We start from the raw sequence: 19693 nt of genomic DNA, 5'->3' as shown, positions 1-19693 counted from the left end.
AGAGGAGCTATTGCTAAATTTAAAGTAAGTCATACTGTCCTACGACGTGTGTGAGCTGCCAAGGAATTACGCAGACTATCCGTAAAGAGCAAGTCCAGTGATTTCAACAGGCTTTCAATCAGGCTTTTAATATAAAAAATAAGTGTATTCCTAGTTAATAATAAGCGCTGCCTTTTTTAAATTACAAATTCAAATGTCTATTGGAGTCACAAGTGGCATTTCCTTCACTGTATCTGTTTATGAGTCTGCATAATTCAAAACATGTCTATTATCTTTTGCAAAGCCTGTAAAGAGAGAACACTGCACTGCTTCAACATTAACGCTTAGTGCAATATTTGTGAATTAAATTGTGGATATAGCAAAAGGGAATCTGTCTGGACCATTCACAAAATGAGCTTTGATATCCTTTTAGTAAGTAAAAAGCTGAAGGGAGACATCAATAATTTATCAGCACTTGGATTACATCCTCCAGTGCTTGTAGTTTGCTGCCTTCTTGGAGGAAAAGAGGACAAAGGCAGTATTGCCTCTTAGGTTGTAAAGTCTTTGCATGCTTAAATATGTTGGTGCTGACAAAGGATGCCTCATTTTGAAGGGCATTTTGACACTCAGCTTGATGGTCGTAACTCCAGGGACCACAGTGGGATGGACCACCAGCCTGTTGTGTGATACCTTTCCAAGCAGCAGCACGACATGGCTGGACCCACACAGACATGAGTCCCAAGATAAGGACCATCTCTAAAGGGGTAAAGTGCTCCTCATTCCTTGTCATCTCCTGCCATTGTCATCTCCTGGCTCTACTCATTGTCCTCTCTTTATTTTTCAACTTATCTCTACACTTCAGGCTTTTTGCTTCCATACTGTCTCCCTCCCATTCTCCTAGACGTTCCTGCCCTGCCCCCTACCATCTCTTTTTTGGTGGCAGTGATGCCTATTCTCAGGCTCTAGGCTTAGTAATGTTATTGCCATGTTGCACAGATATGCCAGAATTTGCACTGACATTTGCTCTTTCCTTTCAGAATGAAATGTTCTCCCTTCTCATCCATTCCTCTGCCTTGTGCCTTTCAAATTTGCCACCTGTCTCCTATTTCTGTCTTTCCCTTATCTTGCTCCTTCTGATGTGCTATTTCCAATACCTGAAAATCACCACCCCCTGAAACTTATTTCCCAGCTTTTTCAATCTTTCAGTCCTGAGAAACCTTTCCTAGTTCCGTCCCTATAGCTCACCAAGAGCTTCATCTCCCCTTACAGTACAATCTTGAGTCATTCCCAAGAAGCACTCAGGAATAAGCAAAGGTTATTCCTCTGCTAACTGTATTGGAGCAGAATCCAACCTCTCTTTTCTGCTTCTTCAAACTGTTGCTCTTTCTTTTTGAGGCTGCTGGTGAGGGAGAACATCTCCAACCTCCAGTGACAGAGACAGAACAGATACTGTCCTCTTGGCCCCATGTAGGACATGAAGAGCCACAGGCAGCATGAGGGGCAAAGAGCTGCCTCTGCCCTTCTCTGTGCACAGGGGTTTTGTTTTCTGCAGGTGCTGACATCTCCTATTCCATGTACGCTGAACATACCTGCATAAAACTGGACAGATGCTCTGAGAGACAGGCAGCAGCAAAAGGTCATGCCTACAATAGTCCACCAGCATCCTCTGAGGCTGCTGCTGCTGCTCATGTTCTAAGCCTGAGCTGATGTACCCTGCTTTTCAGTGGGACTTGGTAGCTCAGCTTAACTCTAGCCAGGTTCTGTCCAGAAACTGCTTTGCAGCAAATGAGGCCTAAAGTCTTCTTACAAGTATTGCAAAGGCATGCCGATTTTAATGGGGTGCTATGGACAATGATGAGGAGTTTGAGCCCCCAGATTCTCTCTTCTCAGCACTGAGGGGCTTTGTAAATCAAAGGGTGTAGCAACAGAAGAATCTGTTCACAACATTTTGTTATCTTCAATAGGAAAGAGGTCCTTAGACACAGTGGCTGACCAGAGGAGCAGTCCTAGGCTAGGCAAATCACCAGCGGCTCCCAGCACCAAAATACAGTGTGTATGGCTGGAAGAAGAGCAAACGCTTCTGATCCGTAGTGGGAAATACCTAACTATCATGGGGCTTGGCCAACTGCTTTCCCAAGTTAAACTCAGAAGCTCAAATCTATCCATTGACCTCCACGGCTCATGACTTGTGATGCAGAACAGCCATCTGGGCAGTGCCATTCTAGAGCCAAGTCGATAATTTGGAGAGTTCCCAACATTTTCTCATGGGAAGAAAGCTGGGCAGTTGCTGCTGCTGTTATGTCTCTCGAAGGCAGCCTGCCAGCACTCAGGGCTGTTGTCCAGTGCCAAACAGACTTTTAAAATGCATGGCCCTCAGTGACAAACCAAAATGAAAAGGTGCTCACACGCATCTAAGCAATCAGTGCTCCCACTCGGTGACATTGAGCAAGCACTGGAGTGATCTCTGCTGTTTCTCCTGTAACTGTGCTACTGAAGAAAAGGGCTTTTAAGTGTAGGTGTTGCTAGACGTACTGCTTGCCACTAACAGGAGGAGGCTTTGCCTGTGAGCTTTCCTCTGGTGACCCTCAACTTCTTTGCCCCTGACGTAGGCAACTGTCATGAGACATCACAGTAGCTATAAACACCTCTGAAAGTAAAATTAAAAAAAACAACACTGAAGAGAACTTGTTGTCAGGCAAATAATGAGCATAAGAGAGTACTCTAGAAAGGTGCTTTCACATCAGCCTGGTGTGCCCAGCTGAAGCTTTCTGATGATTTCACTTCCACCACCAAGTACCACCAGCAAGGAAACAGTCCTGTTTCCATGTCAGGCATGCACCAAGCTTCACAAGCAGTGAGCCTCTGGAAAAAGCAGGGTGCAAGTTCCTACACTGCAGAAGACTGGTGGAGCCATTTCCTCTGTGTATGAGGTGGCAACAGAGTTCAGAAGTGACTCTGCAGTATGTACCAGTGCCGCATCTAGGTATTAGATACCACATGTGATAACAATGCAGTTCTGGTTGTTTCCTTAGAATACCTCTCTTCCAGGTGTCTCTTCCACCTTGCTAGGCTGTCCTTTTAGGCAGTTGTTTCTCATCAGGATGCTTGTCTCTCCCTGCCCAGGAAGTTGGGTGAAGCAGTGTGTGTTGCTACTTGAAAAGCAGGAACCCACACTGCCAGCACACTCCTCTAGGAACCCACAGCTTTTCATGTCACTCCCAAGGAGATGGGAAACCATCTCTGGCCCCATAAGACTCCATGGGCAAGTACTCATGAAGACGAGGCACAGCTACCCACCAGAGCTCTTTATGTTTCCAAAGATGAAGGCAAAAACCCAACTCTGTGTGACTGTAGTTAGTTCTGCCAGACCACTTAAATCATCAGGACATCACGATCATCACTGTTAAAAATTCCTGGCAGATTTAGCAGCATTAGCACAGCTATTTAGAGTTAAGTACTTCAGGCTTGGGTCCACTGGCAGCACGAGCTAGACCTACACTCAACTCTGAGCTCCCTAAAACAAGGGCACTGCAGAGGCCATGCCTTCTGTTCCCAGGGTTCAAGAGTTGGGGCCCGGGAGAGGTGAGCTTCCCACGGTGCTTCTTTCAATATATATTCTGTCTAGTACAGGCGGTATTTGGATAAAGCATGTATGCATCACCCCCATCCTATTCAGGTGCAGAAGTATAAGGTTTTCCCCATGATACCACAGTAAATAATCTCCAGAGAAGAAAGGAACAAATCCTGAATTGCCAACAAACCAGCCAGTTCTTCAGGAGATTTGCCATGGAGAATAATAATCTGAGCATATCCAGTGCTTTAAACTGTCTTAAATTGTGTGAAACATCAGGCTTGGGCACTTTGACAGGCTTCCTTTAAGATCTATGACAGCAGACTTGAATGCATCCATGTCACTCAGATTTTGGCAGACAGATCTCGCAGCAGCAGCAGCCATGAGAGACACCGTCCTTAGACTGGAGAAGCTGAATTTCAGAAATGTTGCTTTCCTCAGTGATAGCAAGGGCAGAGGGCACTGTCAGGCAGGGTCAGCTCAGAGACCATTTTCATTTAAGCCTTCTGTGAAGCGGTGACTGTCAATGCCGGTGCATCCACCATCTGTGCAAACACTGATTTTCACCTGCAATTCTCTTCAGAGGCAGTGTTTGAGTGACCTGACTTGAGAAAAACATTTGCTTGGCTGCCCTTTCTAATTTCCACAGCAGTCTGTTCCCTGGAGTCTCAGCTGTATGGCAGCTTGCTTTTAGCTGGGTTTTATTTTGATGTTGTAACGAGGAGAGGAAAACTCAGTGTGATATGTTATATAGACGGAGCAAGAAATATCTTTATTTGCTGAAGATGTGTGTTATTTCAGGATATTTCCATTTAGCCTGATAAAAATGGCATTTCTATAGAAACAATTGATAAAACAAACAACAAAGAGGAAATCCCATGCTAACTGTCAAAAGCCAACATAATGTTTGGCAGATGCATTGCTAGAGATGAGTAAATACTCTGCTGTTTTGGGCTTTTAAAATACACAACCCTTCCCCCTCACTTACATGGTTAAATCAATTCACATGGAGCATGGGTGTGTGCTTTTTGTTGGTGAGCAAGGAGAGGTTTGATTTAAAATATCCCTGCTTCACTTAGACCCAGGGATGCCCAGCAGCCTTTTCTCAGTGACGTGTTACTGCCACAGAGTCCCAAGGTTCCACCCCAAAAGTAGAACAGAGTGGCAGAAAAAGCCACTCAAGGCTCTGTGGGTGGATCTCTGAGGATATTTGGACACACACCCCACTTCTGCTCATCTATCATGTTCTCCTACCAGCAAGAAAGCCACCCTTGATTGGTCACAATCCAGTTTGGCTCTCGCGTGTGCACATTTCTGTAGGAACGTGTGGAGGATTTTTACTACCAGTGTGTGACACCACTCTGTGTCAGACCCTGCTCTGTGGGCTCAGGGCTCTCACTCTTCCAGATGGATTCCTGCAGACATTGGTGCTGATGTGCAGTGCAACCCGTCCTTTGAGGCGTGATATATTGCCATTCCTTCCGAGTTCAATGCTTAGTCCCTTGCAGGGGTGAACCTCTACCACAGGTGACAACTTACTACTGAACATTTTGTCCCCCAGACTCAACTCTTTTTTTTACAAGGAAACACAAGTAGGGACTTGTATTTTGGACCATTCCCTTATAATCATCTGTTCCCCATTCCCAAGCAGACATGCGTGCTGCCCACCACGCTCCTCTCCAGCTACTCTGTTCTCTACTTCAGCTTCTGTCTTCTGGCAATAAACCACCAGATTATCTGTCTTGTGGGTCACCTGCTTCTTAGACAACTTATCCTAATATTTATCATCTCTGCAACACAGATAATACTTTTGCATTTAGAGATTTACCCTCTCTAATCCCACCAAGGCCACTACCATATTGTCTTTGTCATTCTGATCCCTTCCCTGTTATAATCCAGTGAGAAAGAATGGGGCTGTATGCTCTCATGCTCCTCTCTGCTTTGGAAGACCAAAACCACCCTCCAGAAAGTCATGTGAAACTGTTTGCTTGTGGCAAGCCAGAAGAAGGGGATGAGGGAGAATGTCGGGGCTTGTGAGAAGACTGACTACCTTTTCAAATCTGATAAAATTGCTCTCCTTAAGTGAGGAATATTTGAGTTCACCTCCAAAGACTCTTAGAAATGCTCTAGTGGGAATTTCTTTGCTAGAATAGTTTAGCAGATCCACACAAGTGTGTTGGTACTTATTATTTATAAGATAAATAAGAAGACGTACAAGCATGATTTATTGATAGAGTATAAGCTATATATAGTGCTCTTAACTGTATTATTAAAACTGAAGGTAAATAATTAACGGAATGAGGATACATAAAACTCCGGCAGTTTTGATGGGGAGCATTCCTGTCTTGCAGTAATTAAAATTGAATATATTCTGAGTATATTTTTATATCTTTCTGACAAAAAAGATTATTTGCCCACTTCACATGCATGCTAAGAGACACTGTGTGTGGCTGCAGAACCTGTGCAGCCAGCATGAGAAAAACCAGGGAGGAAAAATGCTTATGGCTGTCAGACTTGAATGCCACCCCGCACTCAGGATAGGATTACTGTCTGTGGGTATTGACCAGTTCTGCCTGCTTGAGCCTCAGATTAGTTTCAGATTAGATAAAACTCAAATAACACGTTAGTTTTTTGCAAAGTTCAGTGCTAACCATTCACATGGGAACTATGACAGAAAGGTACAAGCTTACTTCAGCAGAAAGAAAGAGACAAAATTAACGTTTTTAATGATTAGAATCAAAGGACTACTCAAACAAAGCAAAATTCAGCTAGCAGTTAGTTATGTCTCCATAGGCACCTCTCCTGAGTTTAAGAGGAAAACATGACGGGTGGAACACCCTGAAGAACCATAACTCAGGCCCTTTCATGACTCAGGCCATCTAGTTTACTGAATCGACTCAGTTAAAGACACATATAGTCAAATATCCTGTAACACCTTTAGGGTGTCTGTTTTCACTAGATTAATATAGTCATTCATTTACATAACTTGCATACTAACAACATTAGTAAAGCCAAAGTGACCTTACAACTAGTTATTAAATTCCCTGGAGTCAGAATAGCTCAATTTCATAAGCAGCTGTCAGACAGCCTAAACAGTCCTACCACTTAACCCAAACACTTTCCAGCACAAACAGGTAAGAAAACTGAAATGTCTTCATCAGGGTCCATGGAAAATCATTCCTAAATTCAGCACCAGCAAAGCCTCGAAGTGTGAGAGGTCTTCTGCTCGCACTAGTGCATCTGCCAAACCCTTTTGTAAGATCAGTGGTGCTCTCTTGTCTGGTCTGAAGATAAACGGTGCAAAAACTTAAGATTTTAGTTCCACCTTTTGCCTAAAGCAGAGGCACAACCCATTGATTTCAATAGATTTTGGAGCAGCCCTACATGACCTTCACCAACCCACAAGCAACGATACACAAAAGCCAGCAAGGCATGAAAGGGAACATTCAACTTCCCACGTTGGTCAGCCAGGCCTGGGGTAGCAACAGAGTCCCGGAGCCACCAGCAATGTCGGGCAGTTCCACAGAGAAAGGAGTAGAAACTGCTGCTCTTGAGGCTTAACTGCGAGAATCTTGAACTATTATTTCAAAGTGTTTCTTGCATCCCAAACCAGCAGAAACTTGGAATGACAAAATTAAGGTGCGGATCGTGGTAGCAGGGTAACCATAGATTTCAGTGAAATGGAGAATTGGACATCATGTTTCTCAGCAGTCACTGCTATTCCTAAACTAGGTTTGACTTTTAATTTGATTCCAGTTCCTTTAGGGAGTGCAAAGCAGAGCTCCACCAGCTGATGAACTACAGTTTGGCAGGGCAGCATTAGAGAAGCGCTCCAAACACTCCTGAGGCTCCCTTTTGAGAATCTCCAAATGTAATTAAGAACAGCTCTATTTATTCCTCCTGCTGGGCACACCTATAAGCACCAGATGTAACAGTAGTAACTGCTGAAACACCTGTGGCAGAATCAGGAGGCAGAAAAATGTCCCCTCATAAGGCTAGAATAGCAGACACTCTTGTCTAGTCAGCTGGTCTCATGGGGCATCTTCAAGTGATTTTGGTGGTTACTACTTCAAGAAGTGCTCAAAGACCTAAAGTAGTGCAGTTGTGAACTTTACCATCTCATGAACAGTTGCTCATCAGAAGACACACAGCTGAGGGAGGTGCTTTCTGTGCAGCATTTTCACTGAGAATTTCAATTTTGTGTGAGTTCATCACAGCCCTAGTTCCCTGACACCATGGTTAAGACTGACTGTCTGCTGACAGGATGAAGATTTATGTTCATTTCTACAGATTTAAGTGCTCTCAGTGCTCATAATAGATAAATCTTGTTTCTGGATGTAATTTTGCTGTAGTATCACAGCTTTCTGAAAGGATAAAATAACCCAGTGAGATCTACTAGACTAGAAAGTGCTGCATTTCTTACAGCACTAGGGCACTTACAGTGAGTCCTTCCCAGTGGGCCCACTTGGTCCAGTCTAAGCCCTGAGGAGCATTCAGGCCTGTTCTCATGCTCACAGAAGTCATCTCCCAGGTAAAAGCACTGAAAGGCAACCGAGCACTAAAACTGATGACCAATATTAAAATCAGTGCTTTTGCAAGTTCTGACAGCTCTCCAGTAGTTTTTAATAACGCTTGGCATATGTAATAAATGAATAATCAGACATGAATAATAAATTACAGCCATGTTTATATAGCTTTACGTTTCTACTCTCCTTTAGTACCTCATTTCAGGCACATCAACACCCTCTAATAACGAAAAGGCACAGACCCTACACTTACATAGAGGTATTTCTGTATGTGCAGACACGCTACTGGATGCAGGTGCCCTGTATTTAGACCCAGCCTGGGAGAACCTGCCCTTGGGCTGCACAAGCCAAGAGCGATCTTGGAGAGGTGGTTCAGCGGCGGGACTTTCTTTCACGTGCACCAAGCCGCCGGCAGCGGGGGAGCCAGCACCCCCCCCCCCCCCCCCGCGGGGAAACCCCCGCCAGACCGCGGGTGAGAGCCCCAAGGGGAGGGAAAATGGCGCCGCCCCGCCCCCGCCGGCGGCGAGGTGGCGGCGAGCGCGGGCGGAAGTGACGTCTGACCGGGCGGAAGTAGCCGCCGCGGGGCAGAGCGGAAGTGCTGGCGGTGAACGGCGCGGGCCGAGCGCCGGTGAGTGGCGGCCGAGCTGTGGGGGCGGCGGGGCCTTCCCCCCCCGGGGGTGTGGGGCTCCCCGGAGCGGCGGCGGGGGCAGGCCGGGCCGGGCCTCACCTCACTTAGAGCAGCCGGTGGGGCCCCATTGCTTCGCCTTTGCTATAGCGTGGAGAGGAGCGCGGCGCCGGCCGTGCCCCCCGGGCGCTCTGTGCTGCGGGGCCTTGTTTCTCGGGGTCTCTGCCCCGAGCAGCTCCTCGCCAGGCCTCCGGGCCTAGCCTGCGTCTGCGTCTTCAATTCAGACTCGTTTAGGGAAAGCCCGTGAGGGCTGTGAACGCGGTGAGAGCGACGGGACGCGCCAGCTCTTTAGTTTGTTAATAGCGGCTTGTTGCTTTTAATTTTATTTTGTGCCATGCGGGTGCCTCTCTATTGCAGAGATTCTTCAGGCAGGCTGGGGACAGCAGCGTTTCTGGAGGCAACGTGCTGTATGCCTGCTCGTGGTATGTGCCTGACAGGCAAAGTAACAGTCTTATGTGAGACGTGGAGCCTCTCTGAGATTTCTTGCAGCTCTTGACTGGGGTTTTCCTTCTGGGAGGAGGGTCTTTACGGGTATCTGCCTTCATTGTAGCAGATAAAAGTTGCTGCCTGTCTTGTCAAAACCACGTGTTTTAGACTGAGGGTCATTACCGTATTGTGTGCAGAAGTGTTTTTGTGACAGAGCAGAGCATGCACATCACCATTCTGCAAAGTAGCCGGGAATCCTGAGTGAGGCTTTAATTGACTGCTAATCTAGAGTGGAGAAATTACACCTTTCTATTGACTGCTGAGCTGTCCCAGAGAGGAGGCCAGGATGTGACTCTGATTCTCCTTTTAATTCCTTACCTCAACCAACAAGGTCTGAAGAAATACATTAATTTGAGGCACTGATTGTGACAGCAGGACTTTCTATTCTTCTTTGACCTAACTGCGATAACTTTAGCAAAAGAATGCAAAGGATGGGGAAAAAAACAAGACAGGGTTCAGACATCAGTAGGAGTCAGAGATGATTCTTTGCTTTTACATGTACTTGCTACCTTTTTTAACTGTGTCTAGTTTATGGCTGTTGTGGTACAAGTGTCTCCCTTGGGCTGTAGGACTGTGCTGCTGTGGAAGAAAAATGCATTGTAGATGCAGGTGAGCTAGAATAAAATAAAAGTCATGATGGTATTAGATTATATGATGTAAGTACAGTTTTTTGTAGCCTGGTGGCACCTGTAAAAGCCTTAGACAGGCATGGAGTGGTTACTCTGCTCAAACAAATGCAGTGCCTGATTCTTATGTTGGTTTATGTCTGCTTAGGGTTAGTGACAGAGATTGGTAATATACCTGGGAAGCTTAAGTGCTGCTTCTGGAAAGCAGTGGAAAAGCATTACAGACCTCAGTTTCTCTGTGAAGTAAATGCCATTCTCTGTGATACACTGGTGCTGCACTAATTGGTGATTAGTGTCCCTTACTGTCCTAACTGGCCTTCCTTCTCAGTCTTATATTTAAGCTGAAGTTGGTTGATCCAAAGGCATATCTTGGCATTTGAAACAGTCTGTGGCTTTATTGCCTTCTATGCTTTTGTGCCTTTTTTCAGTCCGATGTAGACCGCTGACAGGCTTTTCAAACAGTATCGATGGAAAGTCCAGAGTGTGACAGAAAACTATTTGTTGAGACTTTTAGTGCAGACAGTATCAGCAGATGTTAGTGTATTTGCATAATACTATGTTCTGGTGTTTATAGTTCCTCATGGTCCTCTGACAGTATTTCTGATGCCTTATGTGCATTCCTAGGACAATATCCTCAGCAGGTTGCGTATGGTGGCTAAACGGTGGTCCCTCTAGGCAGTTTGTGTGTGGTTAGCTTTTAAGTAGCCAGCTTCAAGTTTGGAGATAACCAGACCACAGGATGCTGAGGTTACTGCTGATCATCAGTAGTGTGTTATTTTTCTTGTGTGTTTTCTGAGCTCTGGTGGATAAGCATTGCTCCTTATGATAGCCGGGTAAGTGTTGCTATTGTGCTTACATGGCTTCCAGGGAGCATGGAAAAAGGTACCGTTAGAAATCAAATTATTTTCACTATGTTCTGTCTGTTTACAAGTCCCATATGTATTTAAGCAATTTTTAGTTTGTTGGACTGTAGAAGGACCAAGTCAGAGGCCTTGGTTGTATTAAATTTGTAAACCCAGTTAAAACATGGAAAGAACACATTTAAAGTTATTATCTATTTTTGCACCAAACTGATGCCCGCCTCTATATTACTGTCTTGTAACTCCTTATGTTTGGGTTGTGTCTATAACCATATGGAGGAGTGACTTTGAGGAAATGGTTCCTGGAACAACATCTAACCTCTGCAGACTATGGCTGCATAGTTGACTTCTTGTGCCTGACAGTTGTTCCTCAGACAAATGAAGGCAGTTTCAAGGTCTGCTATATTTTTCAATTAACTTCTTTAATACGTAGAGACTTGGACAAGTGTATGTACAGCCCTGTGTGGAAGAGGCTTATTGCAGCAAGATTAGCAGCATAATTTCCTTATAACTGTGTGGTTTGTGTCTGTTAATCCTACCATCACCCTCATTTGGGCTTTGAAGCCTGTGATGGTAGAGCTTGAAACACTTGGCTTCTGGTGCTTGTGGTGCTACTTATCCATATCAAAGAGGGACCTATCAACTGAAGTATGACTGTTGGAGCCCCTGTTGTGGCAGAAAGCTCCATAAATAAACAGCAAGTAGGTGTGTGCTTACACTAGGAGTGCACAAAAAAAGGAGGTGTCTGCAGAAGTTGCAATTTTTGCTGTGCAGTTGCAAGGGAACTGGGCTGAAAGGGAATGTTTCTGCATTCTCAGCATCAGTCAGAATTGCAATGACATCCCAGGTGGTTTTGTGTTAAGTCCTTCTCAGACAGTACAAGGCACTGTAGCAGGGCGCTCCCTTCCCTTCCTGCCCTGAAGTAGCCTTTGCTAGTGGCGGTGCTCTACAGAGGTCCTTGACAGCGTTGGTAGAGAAGTCAGGCATTTTCCTTGTGTCCTGGGGGAGGGTTTTATTGTTAAGAGGGAACAGGGAAATTCCCTTTGCTGCTGCTTCTGCCATATGTAGGCTTGGTGTAAATGGAAGTTGTTGTTCTGGAACTCTTGAGCTGCCAGCTTTCATTAAGGTCAGTGTTTGGAGATGTCTGAAATTGAGCGACTAACTCGTGATGTTGGCATTGGATGAAGAGATCTAGTTCCTTGTTTGTGAAGTGCTGAAGTGAATGGAGTCCCTGGAAACCTTGAAGCCTCTGAAAATTCACTTTGTTTTGGTACACAAAACTATTAGGTCTGAATGGTTGTAGTCCAGCTTTGGCTCAAAATGAGAGCAGGAAAAAGAATTTCAGTGAGTCTTACAGGGTTTTACACTAAGGCCTTGATTTAAAAAAAAAAACAAAAACCAACAACAAACCAACAACCAAGTGTAAAACTCTCTGGACCTCTTTGTCTTTTTTGTGTTGTTGGAACCAGCAGCATCACATCTAACCAACGTTTGTCAAGAATGAGATCCCTGACAATAGTATAAAAATTCCAAGTGTAGGTGATAAATACTGCATGAAGTAATTCTTGTGTCTGTTAGCAGCCTTCCCACAAGGTATCTCCCCACATATTTTACAATGAAGTATGATAATAGCATAAGACAAAACATTGGCTTCAGGGCAGTTGCTGTGCCTGCATGATGTTTGAACTTTGTTTTGGTCTGAGATTAAGGTAGAGATTCACTTCCAAGCTTTGCATTTTTTCATGTGTACAGCCTATCCATATGACAGATAGTTGTAGTTTTAAAAATCTGTATACACTTGCCTTTCCAACTTCACAATAAATCATCATTGAGTCCTGATGGGCTTTTAAAAGTAGAAAAGATCAAATACATACGAAATATTTCAACATACCAAGTGTGGGAGGGTGTCAAGTCTGTAGCATTAGTGCTGATCAGTGATTCAATTAGTTTAAAATGTATTTGCAAACACTTTACTCGCTGCCTGTGAGAAATGGATTGATGGTCCCAGGTTCTGGGAATAAGAAGTGGGGAGTGATACTCACAAATATTTTCATGCCCAGTAGATGGGAGGCGGCATAGTTGTCTTCCTAATAAGTTCTCATATGCACAGGGGTGAAAGTCTTTATAAATGACACCCTTGGCTTTCAACCCAAAACTGGTCTGGGTAGTGAATGAAAATGCTTGCAAGCAGCATAACTTCTGCCAATAAGAGGTCAGTGAAAGAGAGAGAGAGAACTAAAGCAGGAGCACTAGATAAGGAAGAAAAAGATTTTTCACTTGGGAGATTTGAGTGAGGAGGAGAGCAAGCAGAGTCGGTGAGAATGTCCGTGTAGATCTGGACAAGGCACTCAAGCTTCTGTGTCCTGACAGGGGATGCTAATGCTAGGATCCTGAGAAGACCCTATGCTGGAGGAGGGAGGTTTGCATGATACTGTGCCTTTGACGTTCTTGGAGTTGATAATGGAGTAAGTGAAATCTGTTGTCTGGGACCAGGTGCTTCTGTGGCTTTGCAAATCCAAGGCTGTGTTGTTGGCGTTCTGGCAGTGATGCACTTGCTGGCTGGCTCTTTGCTGGATGGATGCCATTCTGCTCCCAGCTGGCTGGTAGACCAGGTGTTGACTTGTCTAGTAGCATGTTGTTCATCAATGAAGAACAAGGTAAACTGTTTGTCTGGGACTCTGGTACAACTCATATCCTGGGGTGATCCTGAAGTAGGGTGGCTTCAGTACGTACAGGAAGAGCAGAGTGGGAGAAAAATGAATAGTTTTTCCCTTGCTATCCCCATCTTATGCCCAGGAAATCCAGTTCTGTAACCAGCTTCCCATGTCTTACAGTAGGTTTCACTGAACAGCGCACAGGGCTGGGCTGCAAGAGCAGGAAGGCAGGATGTTATCGAGACCAAAGCCTGGGGAGTCTGAGGCAGACCTGCTGCACTTTCAAAACCAGTTCCTGGCAGCCAGAGCTTCACCTGCAGTGAAGATTGTGAAGAAAGCCGACAAGAGAAAGGGGGAGGAAGGGAGCGCAGATGCTGAGAGACCCCGGCTACAAGACAGCAAGGATGTAGTCATGTTGGATGGTAATTTCCCTTGTGCACTTCTTTGAATTACTAGGATTCTCTGTCCCTTTCAGTGTTCCTCAGTGCTTGCCTCTTCACCTCCCTCTCAATCCAGGACTGCTTTTGCACTGCATGTGTGTCCTCCTTGCAGCATTGTTTATTCTTGTTGGAAAATGCACTTGTCCAATGTTACCAACAGAACCACCTTTTCCAACACATTACCTTTGTCTACATTTATCAGCAGTCTGTGGTACCTTGGCAGCCTCAATGCAGGAGGTGTTTTCTGTGATTTGTACCCATTGGACGCTGGCTGCTTATTTTGCCATCTATCTAGACCCTGTTCTCAATGTCTTTGAGATTTAGCTCTGCTAACAGCTCCAGTTTTCAGCCAGCAGATCTGGTTTGATAAGCCTCCTTCCTGCAGTTTTGTTTTCCTACATCAGGAGTAACTGTAACACTTCTGTCATGTGCTTAATAGTCTCAGAAGCTCAAGGTGCTTTCTTAAATCTTGCCGTGCTTCGTTCCAGGTAAGGAAATATGATCACAGTTTATAGATAGTGACAAGGAGGCCTTGACTTTCTCATGATCGTACAAATCACTTGCTGTTAGAGCTAGCAGTGGAAATGTGCTTTTCTGTGCCAGGACACAACCTGCAAGGGCACTATTTGTTTCTGTACAGCCTTGCTTCTTCCCTTAGTACCTGCAGTCAGGCCTCAGTACCCTTTCCTGCTTATGCAGGTCTTTGAAAAGACCTTGGTGCTAATACATAAATAATAAAATTCTTGAGCATGTTTCTCTCTACTACCCAGTGCAAGTCGGAGACAGAGGACCCTTAATTGTCTTATTGCTTCCTCATCTTCTTTGCCTCTCATGAGAGCAATAATAGGTGCTATTAGGGAGCCTTGGTCTGGTACATATTGCATGCTGGTTATGTATGAGTAACTTGACTGCTTTTTTTTTTTTCTTCTCCCCAGATTTTCCTGATATTCTCCCAGCTCTAACTCCAGCTCCTCCAAAAAAGTCCAAGATCAAAAGTGCCTCTGTCCACTTTGAAGATGAAGATGCAGAGGAAAGACTGGAGAGACATGATCAACACATTACAGCAGTCTTCAGCAAAATTATTGTATGTCTGGTTTTTATGCAATGGTCTAGTGCTTTTTTTGAATGCTTTGAACTAAGCAGTGGACAGGGATGAAGGATGCTATTGCTGCTTGTAGTACTGTAGAGCAGCGTCCCGGAGCACCTTGAAAGAAAAAACTCTTTGGGTATGTTTTTGTTGTCAGTTAAATATGGGTTTGAATCTACTCTTCAGTCCAGATTACCTGCAGGTCATGCTGCTTGCATGCAGGCATGTGTTCTAGTCTGTATTTGGGTGAGTTTTCTCTCTAAGGAGGATGTACTCATTGTTCTGCACTGGCCCAGATTTTCCTTTATCTGATCCTTCGAGAGGTGTGTGGAGTTTGGCAGCCCAGCCTTTTGGAAAATAGCCTCACTTTGTCTCTAAATAGGCACAAGGTATTCTGATCCTGATGGCGACGTAGCAGAAACCTTGTGAGCTGTGGAGCAGAAAGATTTTGAGTCCACTCTTAACTAAGTGATATAAACATGTCTGGCTGTTGTGATGGTTTCTAGAGGATTTGAATTTTTTGCTGCAGGAACGAGACACGAGCGCAGTAGCAGTGACTATACCAGTGCCCACAGGAGACCCATTTCCAAAGACGTTTCACCGCTCTGAGATAAAAAGTGAGGTAAGATTGGAAGCACCTGTTCTAGGCCACCTTCATGAATGATTAAAACTTCCCCACAACAAAGCCTAATGTTTGGTGGGTGGTAGAGCTCAAAATAAGTGACTTGGCATGCTGGAGATTGTGCTAGATTGACATATCCCTGGCATTGCCACCTTAGTATAGGAGAGTCCTGCCAAGCTGCCGTTGGGTAGGCACTCCCTACCCTGCAGTTAAATAATACTGGAATCCTTTTAGTTTAGGAAAAAGACAATCCCCTTCAGCTAACTTTAGTGAGGTGGATCATATCTGTGCTACTGTAATAGAATTGATCCTGTCCTGCTTGTTTTTTTGAGGAACAACCTCTGTTACTTTGTCCACCAGGCTTGATTAACTCCGTACTTACTGAAGTTGCACCTGATTTCTCCTGGCATGACATTTGAGTATGATTGCACAGATTATCGTTTGCAGTTTTTTGGATTTTGACATAATTTTTTTCTGAGCCTGAAAACTGGAAGCCATGGCTGCTATCATCAGTCGTTGCTGTAGTAGCAAGAGCTACTAGCTGAGTGGGAGTCTGATGCTGGGAATTGGTATGTGATTGATAGCTGTGGTCGCTTTTGAAGAGGTAGCTTATTTGGAAGGACAGCTTTTTTGAAAGGAAAGAGTGATATATTTTAAACTACCAGTTCTGTTTACCTGATGCAGGAGTGCACAAAGCAGCTACCAAATGTTCAGATTGCCTTTTAAGCTCCTTCTCTGGACTGGGGACATGCAAGAGTTTGATTTTTATTTTTTTTTTTTTCTTAGTCTGTTTTGAATTTTCTGTGCGTCCTGTTCAAGGCTGTTCAGAGCCATGCCCTTCTATTGCCTAGGCAAGCAGCACAGTAATTTAGTCAGGATTATTTTAGCACCACTTGCCCACTTCTTACTGTGTAAATCTTTTCACCCTGCTGCTCTCTAATCACCTTATAAGAAGCCTGTTCCAAGCATGTGGTGAGCACAGTGCAGTACAGCCCCATTTATCCTCAGAAATGCGAAGTATTCAGCTAATGCAGAGTTTCCAAACAGCAGGAAAGCTGGAACTGTTGTGTTTGGTGATATTTTAGGTGTACTTGCCTGGCTTGAATTCACTTATAATTAATCATCTTCCTTCTCTAGGTAGCAAAAACATTAATGTTTTTGTCTCTCTGTCCTAGCATTAAACTGTGTGTTAAAAAAAGAATAGCACATGCACAGAAAAGGGCAGGTGGCTGCCAGCAGCTTCTTTCTGTCATGTCCCAAAGTCTGATCTGAGGGTGTCTTTAGGATCAGATCTATATGTTTGTTAGTGGCAGGTGTGCGGGGGAGTCTTGAGAGGAAAGTGGTGACACATGGCTTCCCTGTTTGCAGGTGAAGGTGGGATCTGGAAGAAAAAGCATCTTTGCACAAAAGATGGCAGCGAGAAGAGCTGCTGAAAAGGCAGCAACGTCTCCCTCTGCTGCCGAGTGCGTGCAAACAAGATCAGCTGTTCTGGATGCCCTGGATCCCGAGGGATCAGCGGGACAGGCACCTCTCCCCAGCATCGAGGGTGGTAAGTGGAGAAGGTTCTGCTTTTCCAGCCTACCGTGTTTACATAGCCTTAGTAGCCATAACATCAGTGCACCTTAGTTTTAAATTAGGGTAGCACTGTTGTCCTCGATTTAGGAATCTCAAGGTCACTTGGAATGTTTGTGTGACATGGATTTGAAATGGTCTGAGACCCAAATTAACACTAAAAAATGGGTTAGTTTTCTCACCCATTTCCTTTTTGCTTTACACAGGGACAAATAGATTTATTTTTCAAGCTTCTTATCTTCCTTTTCCTCTCTGTTATATGTAAAGTTTTTCTTGTTTCATCGTTGATTTCCATAATTTTAGGAAGAGGGTGGTTCTTGTGTCTGATGAAGGTGTTTGAGACCACTGTGATACAGGTTCTCACTCCTACCTAGAAGCTGAAAGCTCAGTCTTCTGTCACTAGATCTGCTGCCATGAGACTGTGGCTTTTCTCCATAAGGAATGCTGTGAGGCAGTGCTGATGAGTCAGTGCCACCTCCAGCAGTTACTTGTCTGACAGCAACGTGACAAAGAAAGATGAAACCGATTCAACTGGTACCAGTGTCTCCAGGCTTTTTTGTTTGGTTGGTTTTGGCTTGGGCAGTCCTTTTTGCTTCAGACCACCATATGTCTGGATTTTTCCCTGATGCCCTCTTTTTCGCGTTGAACTAGAGGCCAGATGGCATTCGAGGGTTATCGCTGTTTGTCTAAGGTTTCTGTCTGCCCTGACCTCTGTCAGAGAATTGGTAAGAGAACACCCAGACGTGCTGTGCTGTGCGTGCACAAATCAATCATCCAGGTCAATATACTGTGCTTACTGTATATCCTGTTAGGATTGTGCATGTGTACTGGAGATAGAGCAGCCTCATAGCTGTGATCCTCTTGAAGTAGAAGGCTTCTAAAATGTTCTAGAACAATAGAGGCATCAGAAAATGGCTTGGCCTCCTCAGTAAGATTGTTGTGGCAGGATCACTAGAAGCAAAAGGAGAAGAGAGGCAGCTCTCCTTTCTTTGTAGTAACAACATGTTTGTGCCTGGTAGCCCTTGGCTTAGTTGCTGATGGTGGGAAGCTTATTGAATCTTTTACCAGGTCACTGTCTTCTCAATATGCAAGACAACTGCTGGAGAAATGACATCAAGCCCTACTGATGTTACAATGAGTGTCATTGCTGCTGTTTGAACTGGGGTTTGATGCTTTCAGGGTCGGCTGGCTTAGGGTCATAGGGATGTTATGCTATATGGAGCTTATGAACAAAACATAAGGAATAAAGCTGCTAAGTCAGGTCCTCGTATAGTGAGTGGGCTACAGGACAGCTGGAGGGTCTCACTCCGACCAAAGGAGCATGTTACCCTGTTGCTAGAGTTAAATGAAATGAGCCTTTACAAAGGATTCAGATCAGGTGATAAAGGAGACTTGACTTTGTTTAGGGTAGGAAAAATGCCACCCTGCTGGAACTTCTAATATGTTTAACCCTTAAAGGTGAATACAGGACATTGTTAGAAGCAAAAATGTCTGTGTTGAGAATGGATCCTCTATCACTCTGGAAACCAGTTTACCTAATAATTCTCTTGTCTCACTCAACAGATATTTACCAGGTCATGGTTCAGCTGACATACAAATGTGGGTTCAGGTGTTCTTGTGTAGAGAAAGAATATAGTGTTCACTAACTTGGAAGAGTGCTCTGACTCATCAGTTGTGAATTATGCTCCAGTTTACCTTTGCTTTGCATTAAAGAAACAAAGTTCCTTTCCCCCCCATCCCTCCCCAAACTCCTAAAGAAACAAGGTGAAAAAGATGTTTTGTTGTGACATGGGATGGAAGCTTTGTTTGAACCTAAACTAAACATCTTTACCCCTATTTTAACTTGTATACCAAGGTTAAAAAATATTAAATTATGCAAGCCTGGTAATGACAAAATTGATATGTGTTCATAATGCCATAGGCACTTAAATCACTAACTGTGTTCTCTGCTGGATCTTTCAGATAAATCTGGTGACATTTTGACCTCTCAGTGGCCTTGTCTCATAACGGGAGAGGGTCTTGGAAGCCAAAAGAGTGAGCAGGAAGCTCAAGCTATTCATAGAGAGAACTTGGAGAAGCTGCGGTCCATGTCTGAGGAAGAGATCCTGCAGGAGCAGGAAAGGCTTCTGGCTCAGCTGGGTATGTGCTTCCCAGGGTGAATTCTAGAGACATGGAAGTTTACTGAATGTGTAGGTGTCCTGAAGTCTTACCAAATTCACAGATGAAAAACGGGAGCTTGGGATTCTTGCTCGTTGCATATGTGGATAATCTAGCTTCCATGTCATGTCAGTAGTTCTTGAATAAGAATTAAGGAATTAACGAGGGCTTATTCCTCAGTGAGAGGGGGCTTAGCTTAAGTCTGTCTCATCTCCCCTTTGCTGTGGGATATGGGTCCATGCAGTCAGTTACTTTGCACACCAAATACCTGATTACATATACAGGTATTGAGGTTCTAAAATGTAATTCTCTGAAGGAGATAAAGCAAAGCTATTCTTAGGATGGCTGTAGCAGTGCTGAGATGAGAGAGAGCCCTTGGTCTTCCCCTCCAAAATACTGAAGACTTGGGCTAGACCGGATAGGGGAAG

The 19693-nt window shown here is 44.5% G+C and overlaps 1 protein-coding gene across 1 annotated transcript in view; it reads left to right on the top strand.

The window, feature by feature from the left end:
* Positions 1 to 8657: 8657 nt before the first annotated feature.
* The window catches only part of RPAP1 (RNA polymerase II associated protein 1), a 41900-nt gene continuing 30864 nt past the window's right edge, over positions 8658 to 19693 (top strand). The window contains 6 exon segments of the mRNA XM_074909563.1: positions 8658 to 8704; positions 13568 to 13809; positions 14763 to 14911; positions 15444 to 15536; positions 16905 to 17085; positions 19071 to 19247. Coding sequence (XP_074765664.1) covers positions 13620 to 13809; positions 14763 to 14911; positions 15444 to 15536; positions 16905 to 17085; positions 19071 to 19247 — 790 coding nt within the window. The 5' untranslated portion in view covers positions 8658 to 8704; positions 13568 to 13619.

This window comes from Athene noctua, chromosome 6 (assembly GCF_965140245.1).
Source record: "Athene noctua chromosome 6, bAthNoc1.hap1.1, whole genome shotgun sequence".
NCBI lineage: Eukaryota > Metazoa > Chordata > Aves > Strigiformes > Strigidae > Athene > Athene noctua.
The sequence above is the reverse complement of the archived record's forward strand: the minus strand, read 5'-3'. Positions and strand labels throughout refer to the sequence as shown.